The sequence below is a fragment of the Ranitomeya imitator genome, chromosome 6, assembly GCF_032444005.1.
Source record: "Ranitomeya imitator isolate aRanImi1 chromosome 6, aRanImi1.pri, whole genome shotgun sequence".
In the NCBI taxonomy this organism is placed as follows: Eukaryota; Metazoa; Chordata; class Amphibia; order Anura; family Dendrobatidae; genus Ranitomeya; species Ranitomeya imitator.
The window spans coordinates 529,230,833-529,251,907 of NC_091287.1; the positions used below are offsets into that span (position 1 = coordinate 529,230,833).

The following is a 21,075-nucleotide window of genomic DNA, read 5'->3' on the forward strand; positions in this document are numbered from 1 at the left end:
CAGAGAACCGTGGCACATTTGCCGTCAGATGATAGCATGAGCCCGCAGCTGTGACCAGCAGGTAAAAAAAGTTTACCTACGGTCACAGGCATCGGCTGATGGGACTACTACTCCCATCAGACTACACCTGCTGCTGCTAATAACAGTGAGAGAAGGCTGTGGCTGATGAGAGTATTCCTCAGCCGGCGACTGCGATATAAATAAATAATAGAAAAATGCTAACAGTAAAAATTTAATAATGTTCGCAGCTGTAAAAAAAGAAAAAAAAAAAAAAAAGGAAATTTTTGTGTACTCACCGTAAAATCTCTTTCTCTTACCCTCTAATTGGGGGACACAGGACCATGGGTGTTAAGGCGCCGTCACATTAAGCGACGCTGCAGCGATATAGACAAAGAGCCTATCGCTGCAGCGTCGCTGTTTAGGTCGCTATAGAGACGTCAAACACGGCAACACCAGAACGATGCAGGAGCGATCCAGTGACGTACTTATCGTTCTCGCTGGTTGTTAGCTCCATGTAAAGACATTGCTGGCATCGTTGCTTTTGCTGTCAAATATGACGAATTACGCCGACCTGACGACAAAATAAAGTTCTGGACTTCTAGCTACGACCAGCGATGTCACAGCGGGATCCAGATCGCTGCTGCGTGTCAAACACAACGAGATCGCTATCCAGGACGCTGCAACGTCACGGATCATTGTCGTTCTCGTTGTAAAGTTGCTCAGTGTGAAGGTACCTTTATGCTACTGTTCACTAGGAGGCGACACTATGCATAATCTGAAAAAGATTAACCGTGGCACCTCCTCTGCAGTATACACCTCTGGACAGCGTCAGCCTTCTCCAGTTTTGTGCAAAAGCATTAGGAGGAAAGTAACATGAATAACATAACCATGCCTATAAGAAGGCAACTATGTACGTGCTCAAGAAAACAATGAGAACTCAACAGTGACAACGGCCCGGAAAGGGCAACAGGGTGGGAGCTGTGCCCCCAATTAGAGGCTAAGAGAAAGATTTTACGGTGAGTACACAAAAATCTCCTTTACTCTGTCGCCTCATTGGGGGACACAGGACCTTGGGAAGTCCCAAAGCAGTCCCTGGGTGGGAAGCAATGGACGAATATTGTGCAGACAGGCCCCTACACTTGGGGCACCACCGCCTGCAGAACACATTTACCCAGGCTCGCGTCCGCTGAGGACTGGGTATGAACCCTGTAGTGTTTAGTAAACGTGTGTAGGCTAGTCCAAGTTACACGCTTGTTGTGCTGAAGCCTGGTTCCAAATGGCCCAGGAGGCCCCTATTGCCCGTGTAGAGTGTGCCGTATTACCGGCTGGAAGAGGAGAATTCTTAAAGCAGTTGGCTTCTTGTATGGTGGATTTGATCCACCTGGCAAGGGTAGCTTTGGAAGCTGGCAGACCCTTGCAGCCGCCTTCCAGAAGACGGAAAAGAGAATCAGACCTCCGGAAGGACGCAGTCCTAGACACATCTAATATATAATTGCCTAGAATACTACTTCCTGCAACTTGTGCCAACTTCCGTGGCTTTGTCCGGAGCTAATGTCCGGAGCTAATTTCCGGAGCTAATGTCCGGAGATAAGTGATGTCAACAGTGTCCAGTGTCTGATTGGTTGCCGCCTGCTGCGAGCGACCAAACAGAAACGTGCCGTACTGTGACACACTCCGCCCGCCATTTTGGTGTGATTTTTGAATTTTTACCTCACAGCAAGTTTCTACTGCGTGGAGGCGGGCCCAGTGACGTTGCTCTTCAAGCTCCTGCCGAATTTCGTCAAAAAAATGATAATACCATTTACCAAAACTATATATATTTAGTTGTGAAGTGGTTCAGTGACATTTTCACACCAATTTTGAACTTTTGTTTGGTGTTTTCTCCATATACTGCCTATTATTTTTGTTCTTTCTTACTATTTATTAATTGTATTATTCTTACATTTGAATAAATAAAGTATATATGGATTCTAGACTCCCGATTCGGGCTGCCATCTAGTATATACATAATGCCCTGACAAGGTCAAGCGTATGCAGAGCCTTCTCCACTCTATGAACCGGGACCGGACAAAGGGAAGGCAGAGAAATTTCCTCATTGAGGTGGAAGTTGGACACAACCTTCGGAAGGAAGGAAGGGACCGTACGGAGGACTACCTTGTCCTGGTGAAAAGCCAGAAAGGGCCGTCTGCAGGAGAGTGCTGTCAGTTCAGACACCCTGCGTAGCGAGGTGATTGCCACCAGGAAAACCACCTTCTGGGATAAGAGGCGGAGCAGGACCTCCTTAAGGGGTTCGAAGGGTGGTTCCTGCAATGCTGTCAGGACCAGGTTGAGGTTCCACGTTTCTAGTGGTCGTCTGTAGGGGGGAACCAAATCGGGAAATCCCCTGAAGAAAAGTCCTTACTTGCGGCTTGGCAGCAATGCGCCTTTGAAAAAGCACTGAGAGGGCTGACACCTGGCTCTTAAGCCTGGCCTCCAGACCCGATTGGAGAAAACCAAGTAGTTTGGGGAGGGAATAAGGGAATGGGGTCTGGCCACGAGATTCGCACAAGGTAAAGAAAGCTTTCCAGGTACGGTAATAAATCTTGGCAGAAGTTGGCTTCTGTGCCCTTATCATGGTCCTAATGACGTTCGGCGAGAGCCCTGTATGGGTTAGAACCCAGGTTTCAAGGGCCACGCCGTCAAATTGAGGGCCCCTGAGTTCTGGTGGTAGAATGGGCTTTGTGATAGAAAATCCGGGCAGTCGGGGAGATGCCAGGGGGCGTCTGCTGTAAGTTGTATGATGTCGGCGTACCATGTACGTCTTGGCCAGGCAGGTGCGATTAGGATGGTTAAAACTCCCTCTTGCTTGATCTTCCTCACCACTCTGGATATCAGGGGGAAGAGGTGAAAAAATTTACAGAAGCTGGAACAAAGTCCAGTCCTGAACCAGAGCGTCTGCTCCGAGCGACCGCGGATCGTGTGTTCTGGCCATGAAGTTGGAGACCTTGGCATTGAAGTGGGATGCCATTAGGTCCACATCCGGGGTCCCCCAGCGATGGCAGATCTGGCGAAAAATTTCGGGTTGGAGAGACCACTCTCCCGAGTCTATTCCTTGTTGGCTGAGGAAGTCTGCTTCCCAGTTGTCCACACCCAGAATGTGGGCCGCCAAGAGAACTGACCCTGTGTCCTCCGCCCAGTGGAGGATGTGTGACACTTCTCGAATCGCCTGGGTACTGCGGGTCCGCCCTTGGTGATTCACATTTGCCACAGCCATGGCATTGTCCGACTGTATTCTGATGTGAGAGGCTGCCAGTAAGTGATGGAAGGCCCTCAATGCCAGGAGGATGGCACGAATTTCCAGGATGTTGATGGGCATGGTCGCTTCCACTGGGGACCACTTGCCGAGGACTCTCATGGCAAACTGGAGAGATCGAGGGGGTTTGCGGAGGAGGGTGCGAACTCCTAGGCGGAGAGCCAGTGCCTTGTCCTTGGGAAGGAGCACTAGACCCCTGGAGGTGTTGATTAGCATTCCCAGGTAGGTCAGAGACTGACTCGGGGTTGGTGATAACTTTTGTAGGTTGACTAACCAGCCCAATGCGACTCAGTGACGATTGTGATTGAGACGCTGAGCTCGCAGTCCTTGAAGGTGGGAGCCTTGATGAGTACATCGTCCAGGTATGGAAAGACTACTATGCCTCTGGAGTGCAGAACGTCCATGGTGGCTGCCATGACTTTGGTGAACACTCTGGGAGCCGTGGCGAGTCCGAACGGGAGAGCCACGAACTGGTAGTGGTCCTGGTCGATTGCAAACCTGAGAAATCTCTGATGGGCAGGTGCAATCGGTATATGCAGGTATGCGTCTTGTAGGTCTATGGAGGCAAAATATTCTCCCTTCTCCATGGACGCAATGATGGACCGAAGGGACTCCATGCGGAAGTGACGGACCCGTACATATTTGTTGAGCTGTTTTAGGTCCAGTATGGGCCGTACACTGCCTCCTTACTTGGGAACTACGAATAGATTGGAGTAGAACCCTCGGAAGCGCTCGGCCGTGGGGACCGGTACTATGACTCCTGATTGAAAAAGCGAGGAGACCGTTTGGTGGAAGGCACGAGCCTTAACTGGTGGTTTTATGGGACAGAGAGGAAGAATCGGTCCGGTAGGTTGGAGGTGAACTCTATCTTGTATCCGGAAGACACTAGTTCCCTGACCCACCTGTCTTCTGTAATAGGCAGCCAGACTTGATGAAAGAGCAAAAGTCGGCCGCCTACGGGTGTGGTGTCTTCCGGAGTCGGTGAGTCATGATGAGGAGAAAGTCTGAGATTTTTCTCCTCTGGGCTTAGACTGGCCTGCTTTTGACTGCCAGGTCTTGTCCGACCTTTGCTTCGAACGCGAGTTGTCCCTGCGTGGGGAACGGTTACTATTTTGTGCTGGACGCGAGACGGACCAGCCCGAGGAGTTCCAAATGGATCGGAATGGAGTTTGGTTACGCTTCTTTTAAGTGCGTTTAGGTTTCAGTTGGGGAAGAGAGGTACTCTTACCCCCGGTGGCGTTGGAGATCATCGTGTCCAACTGTTCACCGAAGAGTCGCCCACTTAGGTAGGGGAGGTGCGTGAGGGACTTCTATGAGGCTGCGTCCGCTTCCCATTACCGCAGCCAGAGGATACGCCGAATTGTGATGGCGTTTGATGCTATCCCTGCTCTGAACTGGACCCCCTCGGATTTAAAGGCAGGATAGCGGTGGGGCTATAAGCGGAAGGGGGGCCCTGTGAGGGGTCCCCCTGAGGCACTATAGAGCTGGTGCTGCCGCAGAGACAGGGGCGCCGGGAGCCCTGTGTCTGTATGTGCCATGCCTGCCTGCACTCCCCCCCGGCCCCGACAGGAGCCCGCAGCTGGGCTGGGGTCCCTGGCTGCAGGCGCAGCATGCTGGCCCATTGCTGGGAGCTGCAGAGTGCTGCCTGTACAGGCCCTACCTGAGGCGTCTCAACCTAATGCCTCAAGAGGGGGATTAGGGAGGGTGCTGATGTCACCTTCAGGGGGCTTTATCCTCGCCTTGACCTCAACCCAGAAACCAAAAGGAATTGGGGAAGGGGGGGGGGGGGGGGTCTCGACTTCGAACCAGCACCCGAGGGACTGGGGAAGGAGCGACATAGGGAATAGCCATCTCTACTTCAACCGGACACCCTGTAATAGGGGGCCGAGGAAAGAGCCATGCCGAGAGTCTCGCAGGAGACCCACTTTTCTTCATCTGTAATCCCGTCGGAAAAATACAGAGTAAAAAAAAAAAAATTTTAGGTGTGCCTCCTATGCGACACTAAGCAAAAACTGGAGAAGGCTGACGCCATCCAGGGGTGTATATTGCAGAGGAGGAGCCACGGTGAATCTTTTTCAGATTATGCATAGTGTCGCCTCCTAGTGGACAGCATCATAACACCCATGGTCCTGTGTCCCCAATGAGGCGACAGAGTAAAATAATGACACTTGATAAAAGTATATATTATTTAAAATACCTTGAAAAAAAATAAATAAATAATTCCCTTTCATGATTCTGCCGCTCTTTCCCATTTTGTGCTGCATCGCTGAGATTTTCACATTTGTTGCTTTTGTAGCGCAGTATGTGAAGTCTCTGCTTTTAGTGCAACTGAGCGTTTCTTCAAAGGTTTCTCTAGGGACTTGAGCTTTCAGCTCAACCTCTCAGGTACTGCCAATCAAAGCTGACCTAAAAGTCTAACAGACTAGGACACTGCTGGGCTGTGACTGGCAGCATCTGGGAGGGAGGGGTGAAAGCGCACGCCACTGGAGAAGACTCTGAAGAAATGCCCAGTTGTACTGCAAAGCAAAGGTTTCACATTGTTGCTTTTGGAACGCACTAATACTAATATCTCTGCAATGGATATCAAGTTTAGACAAAGTCACTTTAGGTGAGGCTTCGTACCTCTCGAGTCAATTTTTAAAGAAATTGTGAAAACTTCTCAGTTCATACAAAGATGATACAAAATGAAAAAAAATAAAAAAAATCATGAAATTGCAAATCAAAACCAATAGAAAAGAGCCACTTTGTCACTTTCTTTTAACAACAACATAGGAAAAAGTACTATATGCAACCCAGGACAATAGCAACTCACTGACCTGGCTGGAGCCACCATCAAAGTTGTCAGGCAGGAACTCCAACTGGCGCACGCTGCGCACAGTACTGGGCATCTGGAGAATTCTCAACAGCTGCTTGGAGCTCAAGCACCACAGATGCAGATTGTTGGATTTTCCTCCAGCTGCCAACATCCTGCCGTCCCTGCAAGAAAAACACCAAGCCACTAATTGTAATTTAAATCATGAATATCATAGTTGTGAAAAACTCCTTTAATTATTTAAAAAAAAAATCCAGCAATATTACACATATTAAAGGGAACCTGTCACCCCGAAAATTGCGGGTGAGGTAAGCTCACCGGCATCAGGGGCTTATCTGCAGCATTCTGTAATGCTGTAGATAAGCCCCCGATGTTACCTGAAAAAGGAGAAAAAGACGTTATATTATACTCACCCAGGGGCGGTCCCGCTGCTGGTCAGGTCAGATGGGCGTCTCTGGTCCGCTGCGGCGCCTCCCATCTTCATTACAAGACGTCCTCTTCTGATCTTCAGCCACGGCTCCGGCGCAGGCGTACTTTGCTCTGCCCTGTTGAGGGCAGACAAAGTACTGCAGTGCGTAGGCACCGGGCCTCTGACCTTTCCGGCGCCTGCGCTCTGCAGTACTATCCTCTGCCCTCAAGAGGGCAGAGCAAAGTACGCCTGCGCCGGAGCCGTGGCTGAAGATCAGAAGAGGACGTCTTGTAATGAAGATGGGAGGCGCCGCAGCGGACCAGAGATGCCCATCTGACCTGACCAGCAGCGGGACCGCCCCTGGGTGAGTATAATATAACGTCTTTTTCTCCTTTTTCAGGTAACATCGGGGGCTTATCTACAGCATTACAGAATGCTGCAGATAAGCCCCTGATGCCGGTGGGCTTACCTCACCCACGATTTTCGGGGTGACAGGTTCCCTTTAAGGATTTTATAGTGGAATTAATATCTATAGAATTCTACTAAAAATACCTTTAAAGTTTAAAGAAGTTGTCTCAGTAAAAATGTATTTCCATAATTCCACCTAAAAATAAACGTGCAAATATATTTAAAGTGCTTCCCGATCGCCATCTTCTCCAGTTTCCTGCGCAGCTCCGCTTCTTTTCTGGCCCACATGACCTGAAATCAGAGTAGCTGGCTCACACGGGGTTAATGAATGGAGTGGAAGTCACTTTGTCAATGTAAGACTATGGGGCCTCGCGCTGAGTCCATAGACTTACACTAATAGAAGTAGCATGTTCCGCACAGTGTGAGCCGGCAAAGCTGAAGAGCGGTCATGTGGGCCAGAAGAGGAGAAGAGCAGCAGCACCGAAGACCAGAGAAGACGGCAATAGGTAAGCATCTTAATATAGTTGCGATGCAGAGTCATCTTCTTTAAGAATCACAATGATTTTTTTCCACAGTGTCGAGGGGCTATAAATACCTTGTAATTGCAAAAGCTTTATACGGGAAAACAGATCCCCCATCTGGAGCTGGCAGCTGGTATTTGCAGGTCAGGGTATCACTTTCCCAGGCAAAGATGGAATTATCCTTAAAGCAACTCAGGATTGTGTTACTTAATGGAAGGAAAAATACCTGTAAAAAAATAATTATAAAAAAGGAGAAATTACAAATTGCAAAAAAATAATAATAAAAAAAGCACCAAGTGTCCTGGCTGTAAGTACATGAATCCAGCAGAGGGCGCTCATAGTCTATCCTATGACGGAGGGACACTAGAATCAACTGGATAAATTAATAGTCATTTCTAGGAGTCTGGTACTCCCTCGTTGTCCAATTAAGCCCCACTATAAACATTAGACCAATGTTGGCAGAACACTGATAGTAACAGGTTCATCTGACAGTCAGGTGTACAGGGGCCCAGAGACTTGTTGGGGAAGTTAATCTAAGGACGCATTCAGATGTTCGTGCAAATCGGTCTGAGATTTGCATGGACTTGTCACCGGTCTCCTGACCACAGAGCTTCATGTATTTCTATGAAGCCATCACGCTCGGGTTGGGAGAGTTGCGGCCAGTCTGTGCATTGCTGTCTTATCTTAAAGGGACTCTGTCACCTGAATTTGGCGGGACTGGTTTTGGGTCATATGGGCGGAGTTTTCGGGTGTTTGATTCACCCTTTCCTTACCCGCTGGCTGCATGCTGGCTGCAATATTGGATTGAAGTTCATTCTCTGTCCTCCATAGTACACGCCTGCGCAAAGCAATCTTGCCTTGTGCAGGTGTGTACTATGGAGGACAGAGAATGAACTTCAATCCAATATTGCAGCCAGCATGCAGCCAGCGGGTAAGGAAAGGGTGAATCAAACACCCGAAAACTCCGCCCATATGACCCAAAACCAGTCCCGCCAAATTCAGGTGACAGGTTCCCTTTAAGACCCATTTGCATGGACGTCTGAATGCGTCCCAAAGTGTATGGGGGTGGTGGGTTGAGACTTCACCTTGCAGTTAATTCAATGGACAATCTACGTTTGCTGGGAAATAAGATGTCCCTTGATTGACAAGAGTGCTTGTGTGATAGTGCATATCCCTTCAGTAATGCACAGAGGGGGTCACATGCCCACCTTTTGTATTCCTACAGACTGGCGAACATTCAGCTTTCTTTTTCTCTGGAAAGTGTCCAAGTCCCAGAGCTGAGCCGTCTCGCTGGATGTGGTGACGGCGTGTCTGCCTGACCCGTGTATAGAGATGGATGTGACGGTGGAATCGTGGCCTCGCATCCAGCTCACCAGCTCCTTGTTATCTGCAAAACCAAAAATAAAAGTCACCAGATGAAGAGCAAATAACCTGCATCCTAAGCATCGACATCGATCATTTCCCAGACACCAGCAATGGATAAGGAGCTCATTGTATTAGGATTCAGCGGTTATTACACACCTACAGACTCCTGCTCCAGGAGCTGGCACTTCCTGACCTAAATGGCCGAGGTTCTTCGTATCACATGTATTGTGGTTATGACTGGGGCGGTGCCTTTTGGGCAATTGAGCCAAGATGTGAAATATTCATGGCGCACACAGTTTATGCCCATAATTTGTTAGTTTAGCAATTTCTGGAAAAGGTGGGGAATTATCAGAAGGGCAGCCATTGATGCCACAGAACCGGTCAGCCAAAACATACACACTGTTGAATGCAAAACTTTGCTTCTTATGCATTTATAGAGGAGGAAGGAAACTGTAAATTATACAGCAGATGTCTGAGCACGACAAAAACCTGTGTATATTGAAGGCGGCCAAAGAGTCAGCATCAGGACAGGTCACCACTGTCAGATTGGAGGAGGCAAGACAACCCAATTGTGGTGGAGGCAAGAGAACCCAACTGATCAACTCTCTGCAGTTCAGTGACGCTGGAAGTAATCAGTACATGGGGCCGGAACAGAGCAGCTCCGTACACAATATATTGGCCATTTTTTCGGGTACTGCAGCTGAGCTCCTGTTGAAGTGAATGTGATCTGAGCTGCAGCACCCGGGCACGGCCACCACCGCGGACCAGCGCCCGGGCACGGCCACCACCGCGGACCAGCGCCCGGGCACGGCCACCACCGCGGACCAGCGCCCGGGCACGGCCACCACCGCGGACCAAGGCCGGGGACGGCCACCACCGCGGACAGGAGCCATACCCCACCCTCCACAGATTGAAGAATACGTCATCAATATCATAGTCCCCAAGACAAAACTGTTTGCCCACACCGGCCCTGAAAAGTGTTGTTAGATATTGCAATTACCTGCATCAAAACACTTCACCGAGTAGTCAGCCAGAGCCACCAGGAACTCAGATTTCCTATGCAGATTAAATGCCAGCGCCGTGCACGCCTGCAGGGTTCTCTGCACCAGATCGAACCTAAGGGAATAAGGGAACGTGGGACAGAAACAGAATATTAGCACTTGGGTTGTTACACACTATCTCTGCCACTATATCAGGGCTGTGAAGACCACCACAACGCTGGAGCACATTAACCCATTGTCAGCCGTAAGCTTGTGAGGAGCAGGAGGCCTGTCATCACGGTGTGGAGAGGATGATGAGCCTCCTCCCTCTGTATCCTCCGCCCATGGAGAGGACAGGGAGAGACAACAACTGTAGAGGAACAGAGGCAGGAGGAACTGAGCGTGCTCAACCTGCGAGTGAGTGTACAGTAACAGTAAGGGGGAAACACAAAGCAGAAATTGGATGTGTGAGAAGTCAGGGATGGTACATTTAAAAAAAAAAAATTGCCCAAGGAGAAAGGGAACACTGGAGAGTCTACACCAAAAGTGTGCAACTTCTTACACAGTCACAAATGAGGAATAAGTCAGGGGAACAGCTGGATAACAAAAAACAAACCATAGGTCTACAGGGGGAAACGGGATAAAACACACAAACAATGGACCTGGGAATGTTTAGCTGGCAAAAAAGAAGGCTAAGAGGAGACTTAGTAGCTGGCTACAAATATCTGAAGGGTTGTCACAGTGTAGAGGGACCATTATTATTGTTATTTACTCGTGGAAATACGAGGATGAAACTGAAAGGGAGAAGATACAGATTAGATATTAGAAAAAGCTTCTTGAATGTGAGGGTTATCAATGAGAGGAACAGGCGGCCACGAGAGGTGGCGAGTTCTCCTTCAATGGAAGTCTTCACACACTCTGAGTTTGTTTAGTGAATCCTGCATTGAGCCGGGGGTTGGACACAATGACCCCGGAGGTCCCTTCCAACTCTAACAGTCTATGACTCTAAACTTCAAAACGGGAGTAAATTCACTGAAGAATGAATTTGGTGCTAAATAAAATAAAACAGGCTCTACGTGTTTTGTTTCGCAAGTCATTTTCTGAGGACAAGGACATTTTTACCTGTTTCTGTTAAGGTTGAAAACATAGATGCTTCCTAAGTGATCTCCAGCCAGGAAGCGATCGCCGGAGCTGTCAAATGCAACTTGCAAAAAACGCATCGTTTTTGACTGAGGACCCGCAGCTCCATGGACTACATTCACTATAATCCTGCAAAGAAAATGAAAAAAAGTTATAAATTCTAGTCACAGGGATAAATGAGGACTACTAGATCAGTGAGAGTGATCGCCGAGACCCTCAGCGAGTCCAGAATAAGGGGTAGAGGTCACACGTGACAGCGGCCGCTCTAATACCTATAGTACTGCCAGAGACAGCCCAACGAGACATTGGGGTCTCCACAGTCGCTCCCTTACTGATTTAGTAGTTACCACCTATCCTGTGAATAGGTGACAACTTATAGGAACCCCTAGGAAAACTGTGTGCGTAAAGCGCTGTTCTGTGTCCTAATTTTAGGAATCCCTCGCGACAAATGTGCGATTTATACACTTCTGGCCACAATCCGACTACACGTATCCGGCATCACTCGTGTTCAATGAAGCCGCGCACGTCTAGTCGGCAAGTGACCGTATGTATCCAAATCACACACTAGCAGTCACACGCCTGCTGCTCCTGGAGAATCCTGACAGTGTACAAGTCCGCAGTCACACAGAAGCCTGGACAACCCCTCTAACGAAAGACTTTACCGGATTAATCCACCACCGTTCTGGTGCACCCCCTCCGGCCATTGGTTTCATACAGCTGCAACGACATCCCCGACTACCCTTGTGAACCCGTTGCGTAAATGGATAAAAGTATTAACTGGATGTAAAAGTCAAAAAAGTAGTTGAGGACGTCGCTACTGCGAGTAGGACCGATGGGGAGAGCTGGAAAGTTTGGTGTTTTTTCAATTATTTTCACGCGATTGCCTTAATTTTTTAAGAAGTTTGAAAGCCCCTTTAATAAATGTATGAGAACAGCATTCAGCGTGCCGTCCTCAGCCAACTCTTAGGGGGTATGCCCACGATCAGGAATCGGCAGCGCTTGAAATCCCCCTCCACTATGCTGTTACATCTGGACGCTGTGGATGGACGCAGCATCCAACCGGCGGCGCTTACTGACCGTGTGCCCCTACACGTACCCATCGTTAGTAGCCGGGGTGGGTTTTCTGTGCCAGATCTTCCCCGTCTCTTTGCTTCCCAGATCTGTAATCTGCATGACACCAGATTAAAAAGGACAGTGCTTTTTTCGACGAGCTGTAAAAAAAAACAAAAAACACGAAAAAGAAGCATTAGAGGGGAACCCTGTATTGGGACCTGAGGCTAGAAGATGGGGGGCAGTGTCACGGACCCCCTGCTACTGGTCAAAGTGAAATACTCTGCAAAAAGCCCGTTCATTGGACAGGAGCAGAATCGGCGATATCAGATCAGTGCGGTGCTCCTGCCAGTCTAGCGTGTGACCGCTGCAGCCAATCAGTACGCCTGGCATCACCACTCAGCGATGGGAGGCATGATGGCAGGAATGTAGCATGTGACTGCAGAGGCCACCGATTGGCTGCAGAGGTCACATGCTGACCGACTGTAGGAGCGCCGGTGCTGAGTCGTATGGGAGATGAGCAGCACGCGGCCATGAGCGCTGTGCAGGTGATCGCACGGTGCAGGCCTCTAGGTACGGCAATACAAAAATATTCAGATAAAATATATATATATATATATATATATATATATATATATATACACCAGAAAGTCAGACAGATGAACCTTCAGCTCGTGTCGCCACCCCCCGAGCCAAAAACCGCGCTGTCTGCAGAAATATTGGGGAAAAAAAGTGACATCATGGAGGTAAAAAGCCAGCTGCCCTGGGGGTCACACACCTCTCAGGATTTCCAGGCACATGGGCCGCACAGGACTCTGGGAAAGCTGAGTGACAACCATAAGTGACAACTGTCATGGCGGCCGTGTTGGTTGTCACCCAGCTTTCTTACATAGAGCTGAAAGGTTAAGAGTTCAGCTAAACACTGTGCCTATCGTGACATATCGTCCGCAGTCGCGGCCCCCGTGCGATATGTACTGTACCTGGTCTGCAGCGCACGGAGGACAGCAAGCGGCTGAGGTAAAACTCTAAGGAGAAGGAAGCCCCGCCCCCTTCCCGGCAGCTTCACCTGTGCAGTCGCCGGGCAACGCAGCGGGAAGGTAAGCCACGCCCCCTTACTGCTACAGTGCCCATACGCTCTACAGTGGAACTGCTTGGAATCCTGGGTAATGCTTCAAGCTGAACGTGTGACGTCATGTTGACCGTTAAAAACATAGACGCACGGGACGAGGGATGACGTATGCGCATGTCTCCGAGACCGCCATCTTAACTGTGGGAAAATTGCCAGTAATGTAAAAGGATTAATAATATTGCAATGTGAATACATAGGCAGACTACAGTCTACTGACAGAGGGGTCGTACATGCAGACTTGAGGGGGATGGATACATTTATAAATACTGGCGTTAGGGGAAATAAGAGTAGTTATGCATAGGGATCGTGTCAGCTTTCACCTCATATTATACATAGCAAACAATCAGCTGTCAGCTTTCAGTTTACATTATGCATAGCAACCAATCACCTGTCAGCTTTCAGTTTACATTATGCATAGCAACCAATCAGCTGTCAGCTTTCAGTTTACATTATGCATAGCAACCAATCAGCTTTCAGTTTACATGTATAATGTATACATAGCAACCAATCACCTGTCAGCTTTCATTTTATATAACGCATAGTAACCAATCACCTGTCAGCTTTCATTTTATATAACGCATAGTAGCCAATCACCTGTCAGCTTTACTAAAGAGAAAGTATAAACTTTAGTCCCGCTGGTATTAAAATGCTTTGAAAATGTGCTGTACCACATCCATAACAACCCGAACTGTAAAATGATGTTCTTTATAGAGCTCGGTGAGCACCATTAAAAATAAATATCAACGTCACTGTTATTTTATCTCCATCCCCCACCCCCAACCCAAAAAGAGAAGGAAAAGTGATAAATAAGCCTACGTACTGTAAGATGGCAGCAATAAGTTTGGGGCCACACGGCAATATTTTTTGACCCATCAAGAAATGTACCTATAGGTATGTTCACATGGTGCAGTTTCTTCTTTCATGCATTTTACAGTAGCAGTAAAATAAATGAGATTTCTAAAATCTTATTCACATGGTTCCTTTTTTTTCTTGCAAACATGTCCGTTTTGACTGGGATGCAAAACGTGCGACACACGTGCCCATGGAGAACAGTGTACACTGTCCTCCTTGTGCAAGGACGGCCGCCGGGGAAGAAGCGCTACAGTAAGCGCTGTTCCCCTGCGTGTGGTGCTGAACGCGGCTGTCATTATTCTCCCCTGCTCTGCCGGCGAGCGGGGGAGAATGAATGAATGAAAAACCCAACGTGGGGTCCCCCTGTGTTGCGGGCTGCTATTCTCAGGCTAGTAAGGGGCCATGGATATGGGCCCCACCCAGCCTAAAACTAGCAGCCCGCAGCTGCCCAGAAAAGGCACATCTATTAGATGCCCCAATTCTGGAGCTTTGAAGGGTTCTTCCCACTGCCCTGTAGTGGTGGCAAGTTGGGTTAAGAGGGGTTAATGTCACCTTCCTATTGGAAGGTGACATTAAGCCGGATTAGTAATGGAGAGGCGTCAATAGGACACCTCGCCATTACTAATCCTATAGTTGTTAAAGGGTTGATAAAACACAGTAAGAATAAAGTCTTTTAATCAAATAAATCAATAAACACAGTTTTGCCATCTTTATTATACTGGTAATCCAAGCGAAGCCCTCGATCTCCTGTAAAAAATAAAAAAACAACAATATACCCATACCTATCCGGCGTACAGTCAGTTCCAGACTGGGGAATGTACAGTTTACAACCGGAGCGGTGCTAATGCGACCGTCCCGCCTGTAAACTACTGGGGAATGAATGAAAAGCAGCGCGCACAGGCTCAGTAACTAGCGGTGACGTCACTGAGTCTGTGCTCGCTGCCGCCATGAACTCCTGTGACCTCAGGAGTATGCAAGTGATGAGGTCACTGTCACAGAGCTTGAACTGCCGTGACCTCATCTCTTGCATTTTCCCACAGGATGAAAGCCGCGTTCAGCACCACACACAGGGGAACAGCGCTTACTGTAGCGCTTCTTCCCCGGCGGCTGTCTGTGTGGTCCTGATGCAGCACACAGTTGCCACACATGTGCCGCACGTAGTATACACACGGACACTGGTATCTCCGGTACCGTTTTTTCCGTTACTGGAAATATCAGGACGTGTGAAACCATATTGGGCTCTTTTCCTTGATTTGAGAAATACCCCAAAGAGGCACAAATCTGTAGCCTGGACACATGGCCGGGCCTGAAAGTGAAGTAGAGATAGTGGGATTTGAGGCCTATAAGTGAATGTGCACACAACATATTTTTGCTTCAGAGAAAAAACAAATAGAGAGATGACCATAAAGTTCAATCGTAGTATTGTGAAAAAATTAATAGTATTTATTCATTTCCATATTAGGCAGGTAGTAATCATAGGAACAGCAAATCAATGTTTAAAAAGAATTAAAAACAAGGCCGCACACCCAGATAAGAAAATTGACAATGAACAATAAGATGTAATCAGGTCAAATGTAAAGTGCCAATCTCAATATTAATACAAAATTATAACTAATAAAAATAAATAAATAATAGGTAAGGAACAACCACAGAATGGTAAAGTGCATACAAGAAGTTGTATAGAGTAAATGTCAAGTAATAAAGTGCTTAGTGTAAAAACAGCTCCAGTGAATATGAACATAAATCCTTGGTGTAAGTATGAATAATCTTTAGGATGCTATAAAGGCACATTAGAACAGCATGAGTTATATATTAAATAGAGAAGAGACCCAATGAAATTATGTGAAAAATCGATCCAAGAATAGAAGAGTAGTAAGACAATAAGGGTCTCACTCTCCTGGATGGCGTCCTCCCCAGCGCGCGTTTCAGCACGCTGCCTTCATCAGGGAGCTCCTTTGTTTTTGCTTTTTTGTTTGATCTTTTTGTTTCAGGGAATGCTAGTGGTTTTGTTTCTGCAAAAATCGTCTTTTTTAACGTTTTGTTGTTGTTGTTGTTTCCTTGGTGCTTTTCCAAATTCCTTGACTGCCAGCAGGTTTTTTTTAGCGTTTTCCAGCATTTTTGTGGCTTTTATTTTATTGCCATTTTCTGGACGTTTGTTTTAACCCCATTCAACAACGATGGCTATGGAAGAAGCAAGTACTGAAACGCGCGTCGGTGTGGGGACGCTGTGCTTTTTATTTCCTGATCTCACCTGTCATCTCTGATCCATTGTACAGGTATTATCTTCAGAGCTTTCCCTCTATTATATGTGGGTTATGTGATGTACCTTCCTTGACACACTTATAAGTAAGGTTACCACTGGACTAAATGTAATATACTGGGCAGAGATGTAGCTATTGTTTTGGTTCGGGGGGGCGAAACTTCTGAGTGGGCCTCTAACTAGGTAACCCTGATCACAACTCGGTGACGCACCCTAATAGTGGATGTAGGAGAACCTCACCAGATGACAGCGATGTTACTGAAAGTAATCTCTATATAAAGACCAACATGGATATTACCGCCATATGGTCAGTGGTAGATACCAGCCCTACAGAACATATAAGAGAGCACAGCACAGTTACAGATAATGACTTACTGCTGACGTTCTTTCTGATGACGATTGTTCATTTTTCCCATCTTTTCCATCTGGCCCAGACCAACATGACAACTTTTTCCAGCCAGGACTCGGATGCAGAGAATACAACAAAGACACATTTCACTTCTCATATTCCAGCCATCACCATCTATTCCCAACCTGCACAAACTCCTCATCCTGCTGATACCCCAATACTGAGCCGCTGCTGCCATATGTGTCTCTATTACTGCACCTGATACCCCAATACTGAGCCGCTGCTGCCGTATGTGTCCATATTACTGCACCTGATACCCCAATACTGAGCCGCTGTTGCCGTATGTGTCCATATTACTGCACCTGCTGTGTGGTTCTCTGTGCCTTCTAAAGCAAGCCTCTATAATATAGTAATGCCGGGTGCAAGTGCTCTAGAAAACAGTGCCCACATTTTGCCCCCTAGAAAGTAATAATGCCCTGTGTGCCCCTTTGACATTCACAGTAACCTGAGTTCCCCAATAACAATAAGTGCCCACTTCACATTTAATAATGTGCCAAGTCTCCCCCTGTACAGCTCCCTTATACACAGCATGATGCTCTCTTATACACAGTATAATGCCCCCTCACTGTATAGTACCACCCACACAGTATACTGACCCCTCAGTAGCCCCCTAAACTGCTTGATGGCTCCAACACTGTATGATGGCCCCCTCACTGTAATCCCCACACTGTACGATGGCCCCCTAGATAGCCTCCATATAGCATAATGCACCAAATAGTCCACAGTATAGTATAATGCACTCCCCATAGGCCTCCACATAGTATAATGCACCAGATAGTCCTCAAAAAAAAAAAAAAGGTTCCTCGCATCATGTTCTCATACACTTTATGCAGTATTAGCCCTCTGTGTCTGTACTGCTACATACTTAGGCAGGTAACTGGTTCATGCAGCTTTACATGAACACCTGAGCCTTACACTATAGCTGGTCCGAATAACTAAAGCAATTGTTACCATCCACCTCTCGTGTCTCCCCTTTTCCCCATAGTTTGTAAGCTTGCGAGCAGGGCCCTCACTCCTCCTGGTATCTGTTTTGAACTGTATTTCTGTTATGCTGTAATGTTTATTGTCTGTACAAGTCCCCTCTATAATTTGTAAAGCGCTGCGAAATATGTTGGCGCTATATAAATAAAATTATTATTATTATTATTATAATATAGTATAATGCACTCCCCATAGGCAGACTCTATAGCATAAGGCAGCACCCATAGGCAGACTCTATAGCACAAGGCAGCTCCCATAGACAGTTTCTATAGCATAAGTCAGCCCCCATAGGCAGACCCTGTAGTATAAGGCAGCACCCTGATAGGCAGACCCTGTAATAAGGCAGCACTCCCATAGGCAGACTCTGTAATAAGGCAGAAACCCCATAGGCAGACCCGGTAATAAGCTAGCACCCCCATAGTCAGACCCTGTAATAAGGCTGCACTCCCATAGTCAGACTCTGTAATAAGGCAGCTCCCCCATAGGCAGACCCTGTAGTATAAGGCAGCACCCCCATAAGCAAGCTCTGTAATAAGGCAGCACCCCATAGGCAGACCCTGTAATAAGACAGCACCCCCATAGTCAGACCCTGTAATAAGGCAGCACTCCCATAGTCAGACCCTGTAATAAGGCAGAAACCCCATAGGCAGACCCGGTAATAAGCTAGAACCCCCATAGTCAGACCCTGTAATAAGGCTGCACTCCCATAGTCAGACCCTGTAATAAGGCAGAAACAACATAGGCAGACTCTGCAATAAAGCAGCCCCCATGGGTAGACTCTGTAATAAGGCAGCACCCCCATAGGCAGAACCTGTAATAAGGCAGCACCCCCATGGGCAGACCCTGTAATAAGGCAGCACCCCCATAGTCAGACCCTGTAATAAGGCAGAAACCACATAGGCAGACTCTGCAATAAAGCAGCCCCCATAGTCAGACTCTGTAATAAGGCTGCACCCCCATAGGCAGACCCTGTAATAAGGCAGCACCCAGTAAATAAATACTCACCTTTCTTCTTCCTGGTTCCTCTGCTTCTCTGAGTTCCCACACATCTCCGGACTGCGGGCGCCGGGCAGTGACGTCATCGCGCCCGCTGTCAGTGTCGGCGACGTCAGACGCTGACAGGGGGATGATGGGAGATGGAGCGTAACGCTCCTCCCATCAATGCAGTCAGCTGTAGCGGCATGTAGCCGCAGGGGTAGGGCGGCAGAGTAGGGAGATCGATTCTCCCTGCTCTGCCGCAGAATGTACAGTAATTGTATTGGTGCGCTGTGCATGCCAATACAGTTACAGTAGCGTAGCTCCGGTTGGACCCCCTCAGAGCACCGGGCCCGGGGCGATGGCCCCCTCTGCCCCCCCCCCCCCCAGTAGCTATGCTACTGATACTGTGAGTTCCTACGTACATGGTCACAATTGTACTTATATGTAAGCTTACCTTGATTTTTGATGGTAATATTAGTATTATGGTGCATTTATTTGTGGCGCTGATGGATTTATACCCCTTGTGATACCTTAGATAGGATTCCGATGTCAGTTCATACTGCTTCTAGTATATTCCCTTTTTTTCTAATCTGGACACTTTACACTAGTTAATATTATATTTATAAGTATAGGGATTCTATTAATTGGGTTCTTTGTGATTTATCATGTGAGGAATCATTTGACTCTATCTTATTAGTATCCCATATTCTGATTACCACACTCCTATCACTGTAGCAGTCCACCTATCAGGCAGGATACAGGGGTGTCCCCTATACAAGGCACTCTGTATTTTATTTTGTTTGCTAATAAAGATCGATTTTAGTTTTACGATTCTCTTCTTTACCCTGGCTGGCAACCTTTAGCCTGAGCATGTATTGGCTATAAGAGTATGTGCACACAATGTCTTTTAGCTTCAGGAAATGCCCGTGTATTTTTTTCAACGTTCTTGACAACCAACAGTTTTTTTAGCGTTTTCCAGAATTTTTGTGGCATGTTTTTTACTGCCATTTTCTGAATTTTTTTTTAACCCCATTCAACAATGACGCCCCCAGAAGAAGCAAGTGGCGAAACGCACTTTGGGGTGTTTTGACGTCGTGCTGATTTTTTCCTGACCGCACGTGTCATCTCGGACCCATCTCTGGCTGGCAACCTTTAGCCCAAGTATGTATTGGCTATAAGGGTATGTGCTGTGAGGCAGTGACTGATGTTACATGTGAGGGTCACTGTATGTTTCCCCCAGGATGCGCACGGAGGCGTATTGAGGCCATGAAAGTGCTTTGCTGTCACAGGCGTAGCTGTGGTTGCAATGCACACTAAAGTGAGAATATGTCTTGGACATGCTAGTTGTCCAAGGCAGATTTAGGGAAAACCTGCTCTGGGCTCTTGTGTTTTGAAACAGACAGCAAGATGGTAGTCGTTACGTCCGTATAATTCCTGGCTGGGTTTTCCATATGGCTGAAGGCTACAGGTTCTAGTTAAAAACCCTGCAGTATAGGGTTTGGGAGTGTCAGGTTCAGAATCAGTGTCAGCCTGCTGTTTGGAGGAGTACAGAGCGGAAAGCTCTGCAGCACTCCACCTGTGTGAGGCAACACAGGCCACTGGAGCCAAATAGCCAAGGCAGTTGAAAAGCCTGGCCCCCCACAGCATACACAGCAGTGCAGTCGCCCACGGCAACTGGTCTCAGGAGGTGGACTGGCATGATTAGTGACTGTAAACTGGAGGATATGGTTCCCGGCTGTGATCCGGAGGATATCGTGTACTGTGTAATGCTGTGAGTAGAACATTAACACGGCGGTGCAGTCGCCCACAGCAACAGGTCAGAGGTGGAATGGCGTGTTTAGTGACTGTAATCCAGAGGATATGGTTCCCAGCTGCGATCCGGAGGATATTGTTTACTGTCCTATTGTGAGTTGAACATTAAAGAGACTTTTGTGTTGCAACTTTGCTGGTTACTGCCTCATCACTGCATAGAGTGCTACCGCTACACTACAGTGCACACAACAGTGCACACAACAGTGCTTCAGGAAATGCCAATGTTTTTTTCTTGATGAATTGTCTTTTTTAACTTTAGTTTGTTTGTTTTTTTAAATCTGTTCCTGGGTGCTTTTCCAACTTTCTTGACCACCAGCAGGTTTTCTTTTTAGCGTTTTCCAGCATTTTTGTGGTATATTTTTTACTGCAATTTTCTGGACGTTTTTTTCCTTTTTACCCTATTCAACAGCGAAAAAAAACACTAGCAAAACAAACAAAAACTCTCAAAAAGATGCCCAGGCATCTTATGAGCTTTCCCATTGACTTGTATTATTAATAAAGAGCATTTTCAGATTGGAATCCACTGGAAGAACGGTCACTTCAAGTCTTTTAACTGCTTTACATCTTTTAAAACCTGAAGCAGTTAAAAAAAAGCACAAGATCGGAACGTATGCTCAGAAAGTCGTTTTTATATAGAGTTGCTTATATTTATTCTTTTGAGCATTTAGCGCTTTTTC

At 47.3% G+C, this 21,075-nt stretch overlaps 1 protein-coding gene across 1 annotated transcript in view; it reads right to left on the reverse strand.

Annotated features, from left to right (window-relative positions):
- Positions 1 to 13,115, reverse strand: part of TBC1D31 (TBC1 domain family member 31) — a 53,940-nt gene extending 40,825 nt beyond the window's left edge. Inside the window, exons 1-7 of the mRNA XM_069731863.1 lie at positions 12,958 to 13,115; positions 12,024 to 12,138; positions 10,910 to 11,056; positions 9,808 to 9,923; positions 8,651 to 8,829; positions 7,517 to 7,668; positions 6,109 to 6,268 (exon numbers count right to left, since the gene is read on the reverse strand). Of these exons, the coding sequence (XP_069587964.1) occupies positions 6,109 to 6,268; positions 7,517 to 7,668; positions 8,651 to 8,829; positions 9,808 to 9,923; positions 10,910 to 11,056; positions 12,024 to 12,100 (831 nt within the window). The 5' untranslated portion in view covers positions 12,101 to 12,138; positions 12,958 to 13,115. The remainder of the gene's footprint in view (positions 1 to 6,108; positions 6,269 to 7,516; positions 7,669 to 8,650; positions 8,830 to 9,807; positions 9,924 to 10,909; positions 11,057 to 12,023; positions 12,139 to 12,957) is intronic.
- Between the last annotated feature and the right edge of the window lie 7,960 nt (positions 13,116 to 21,075).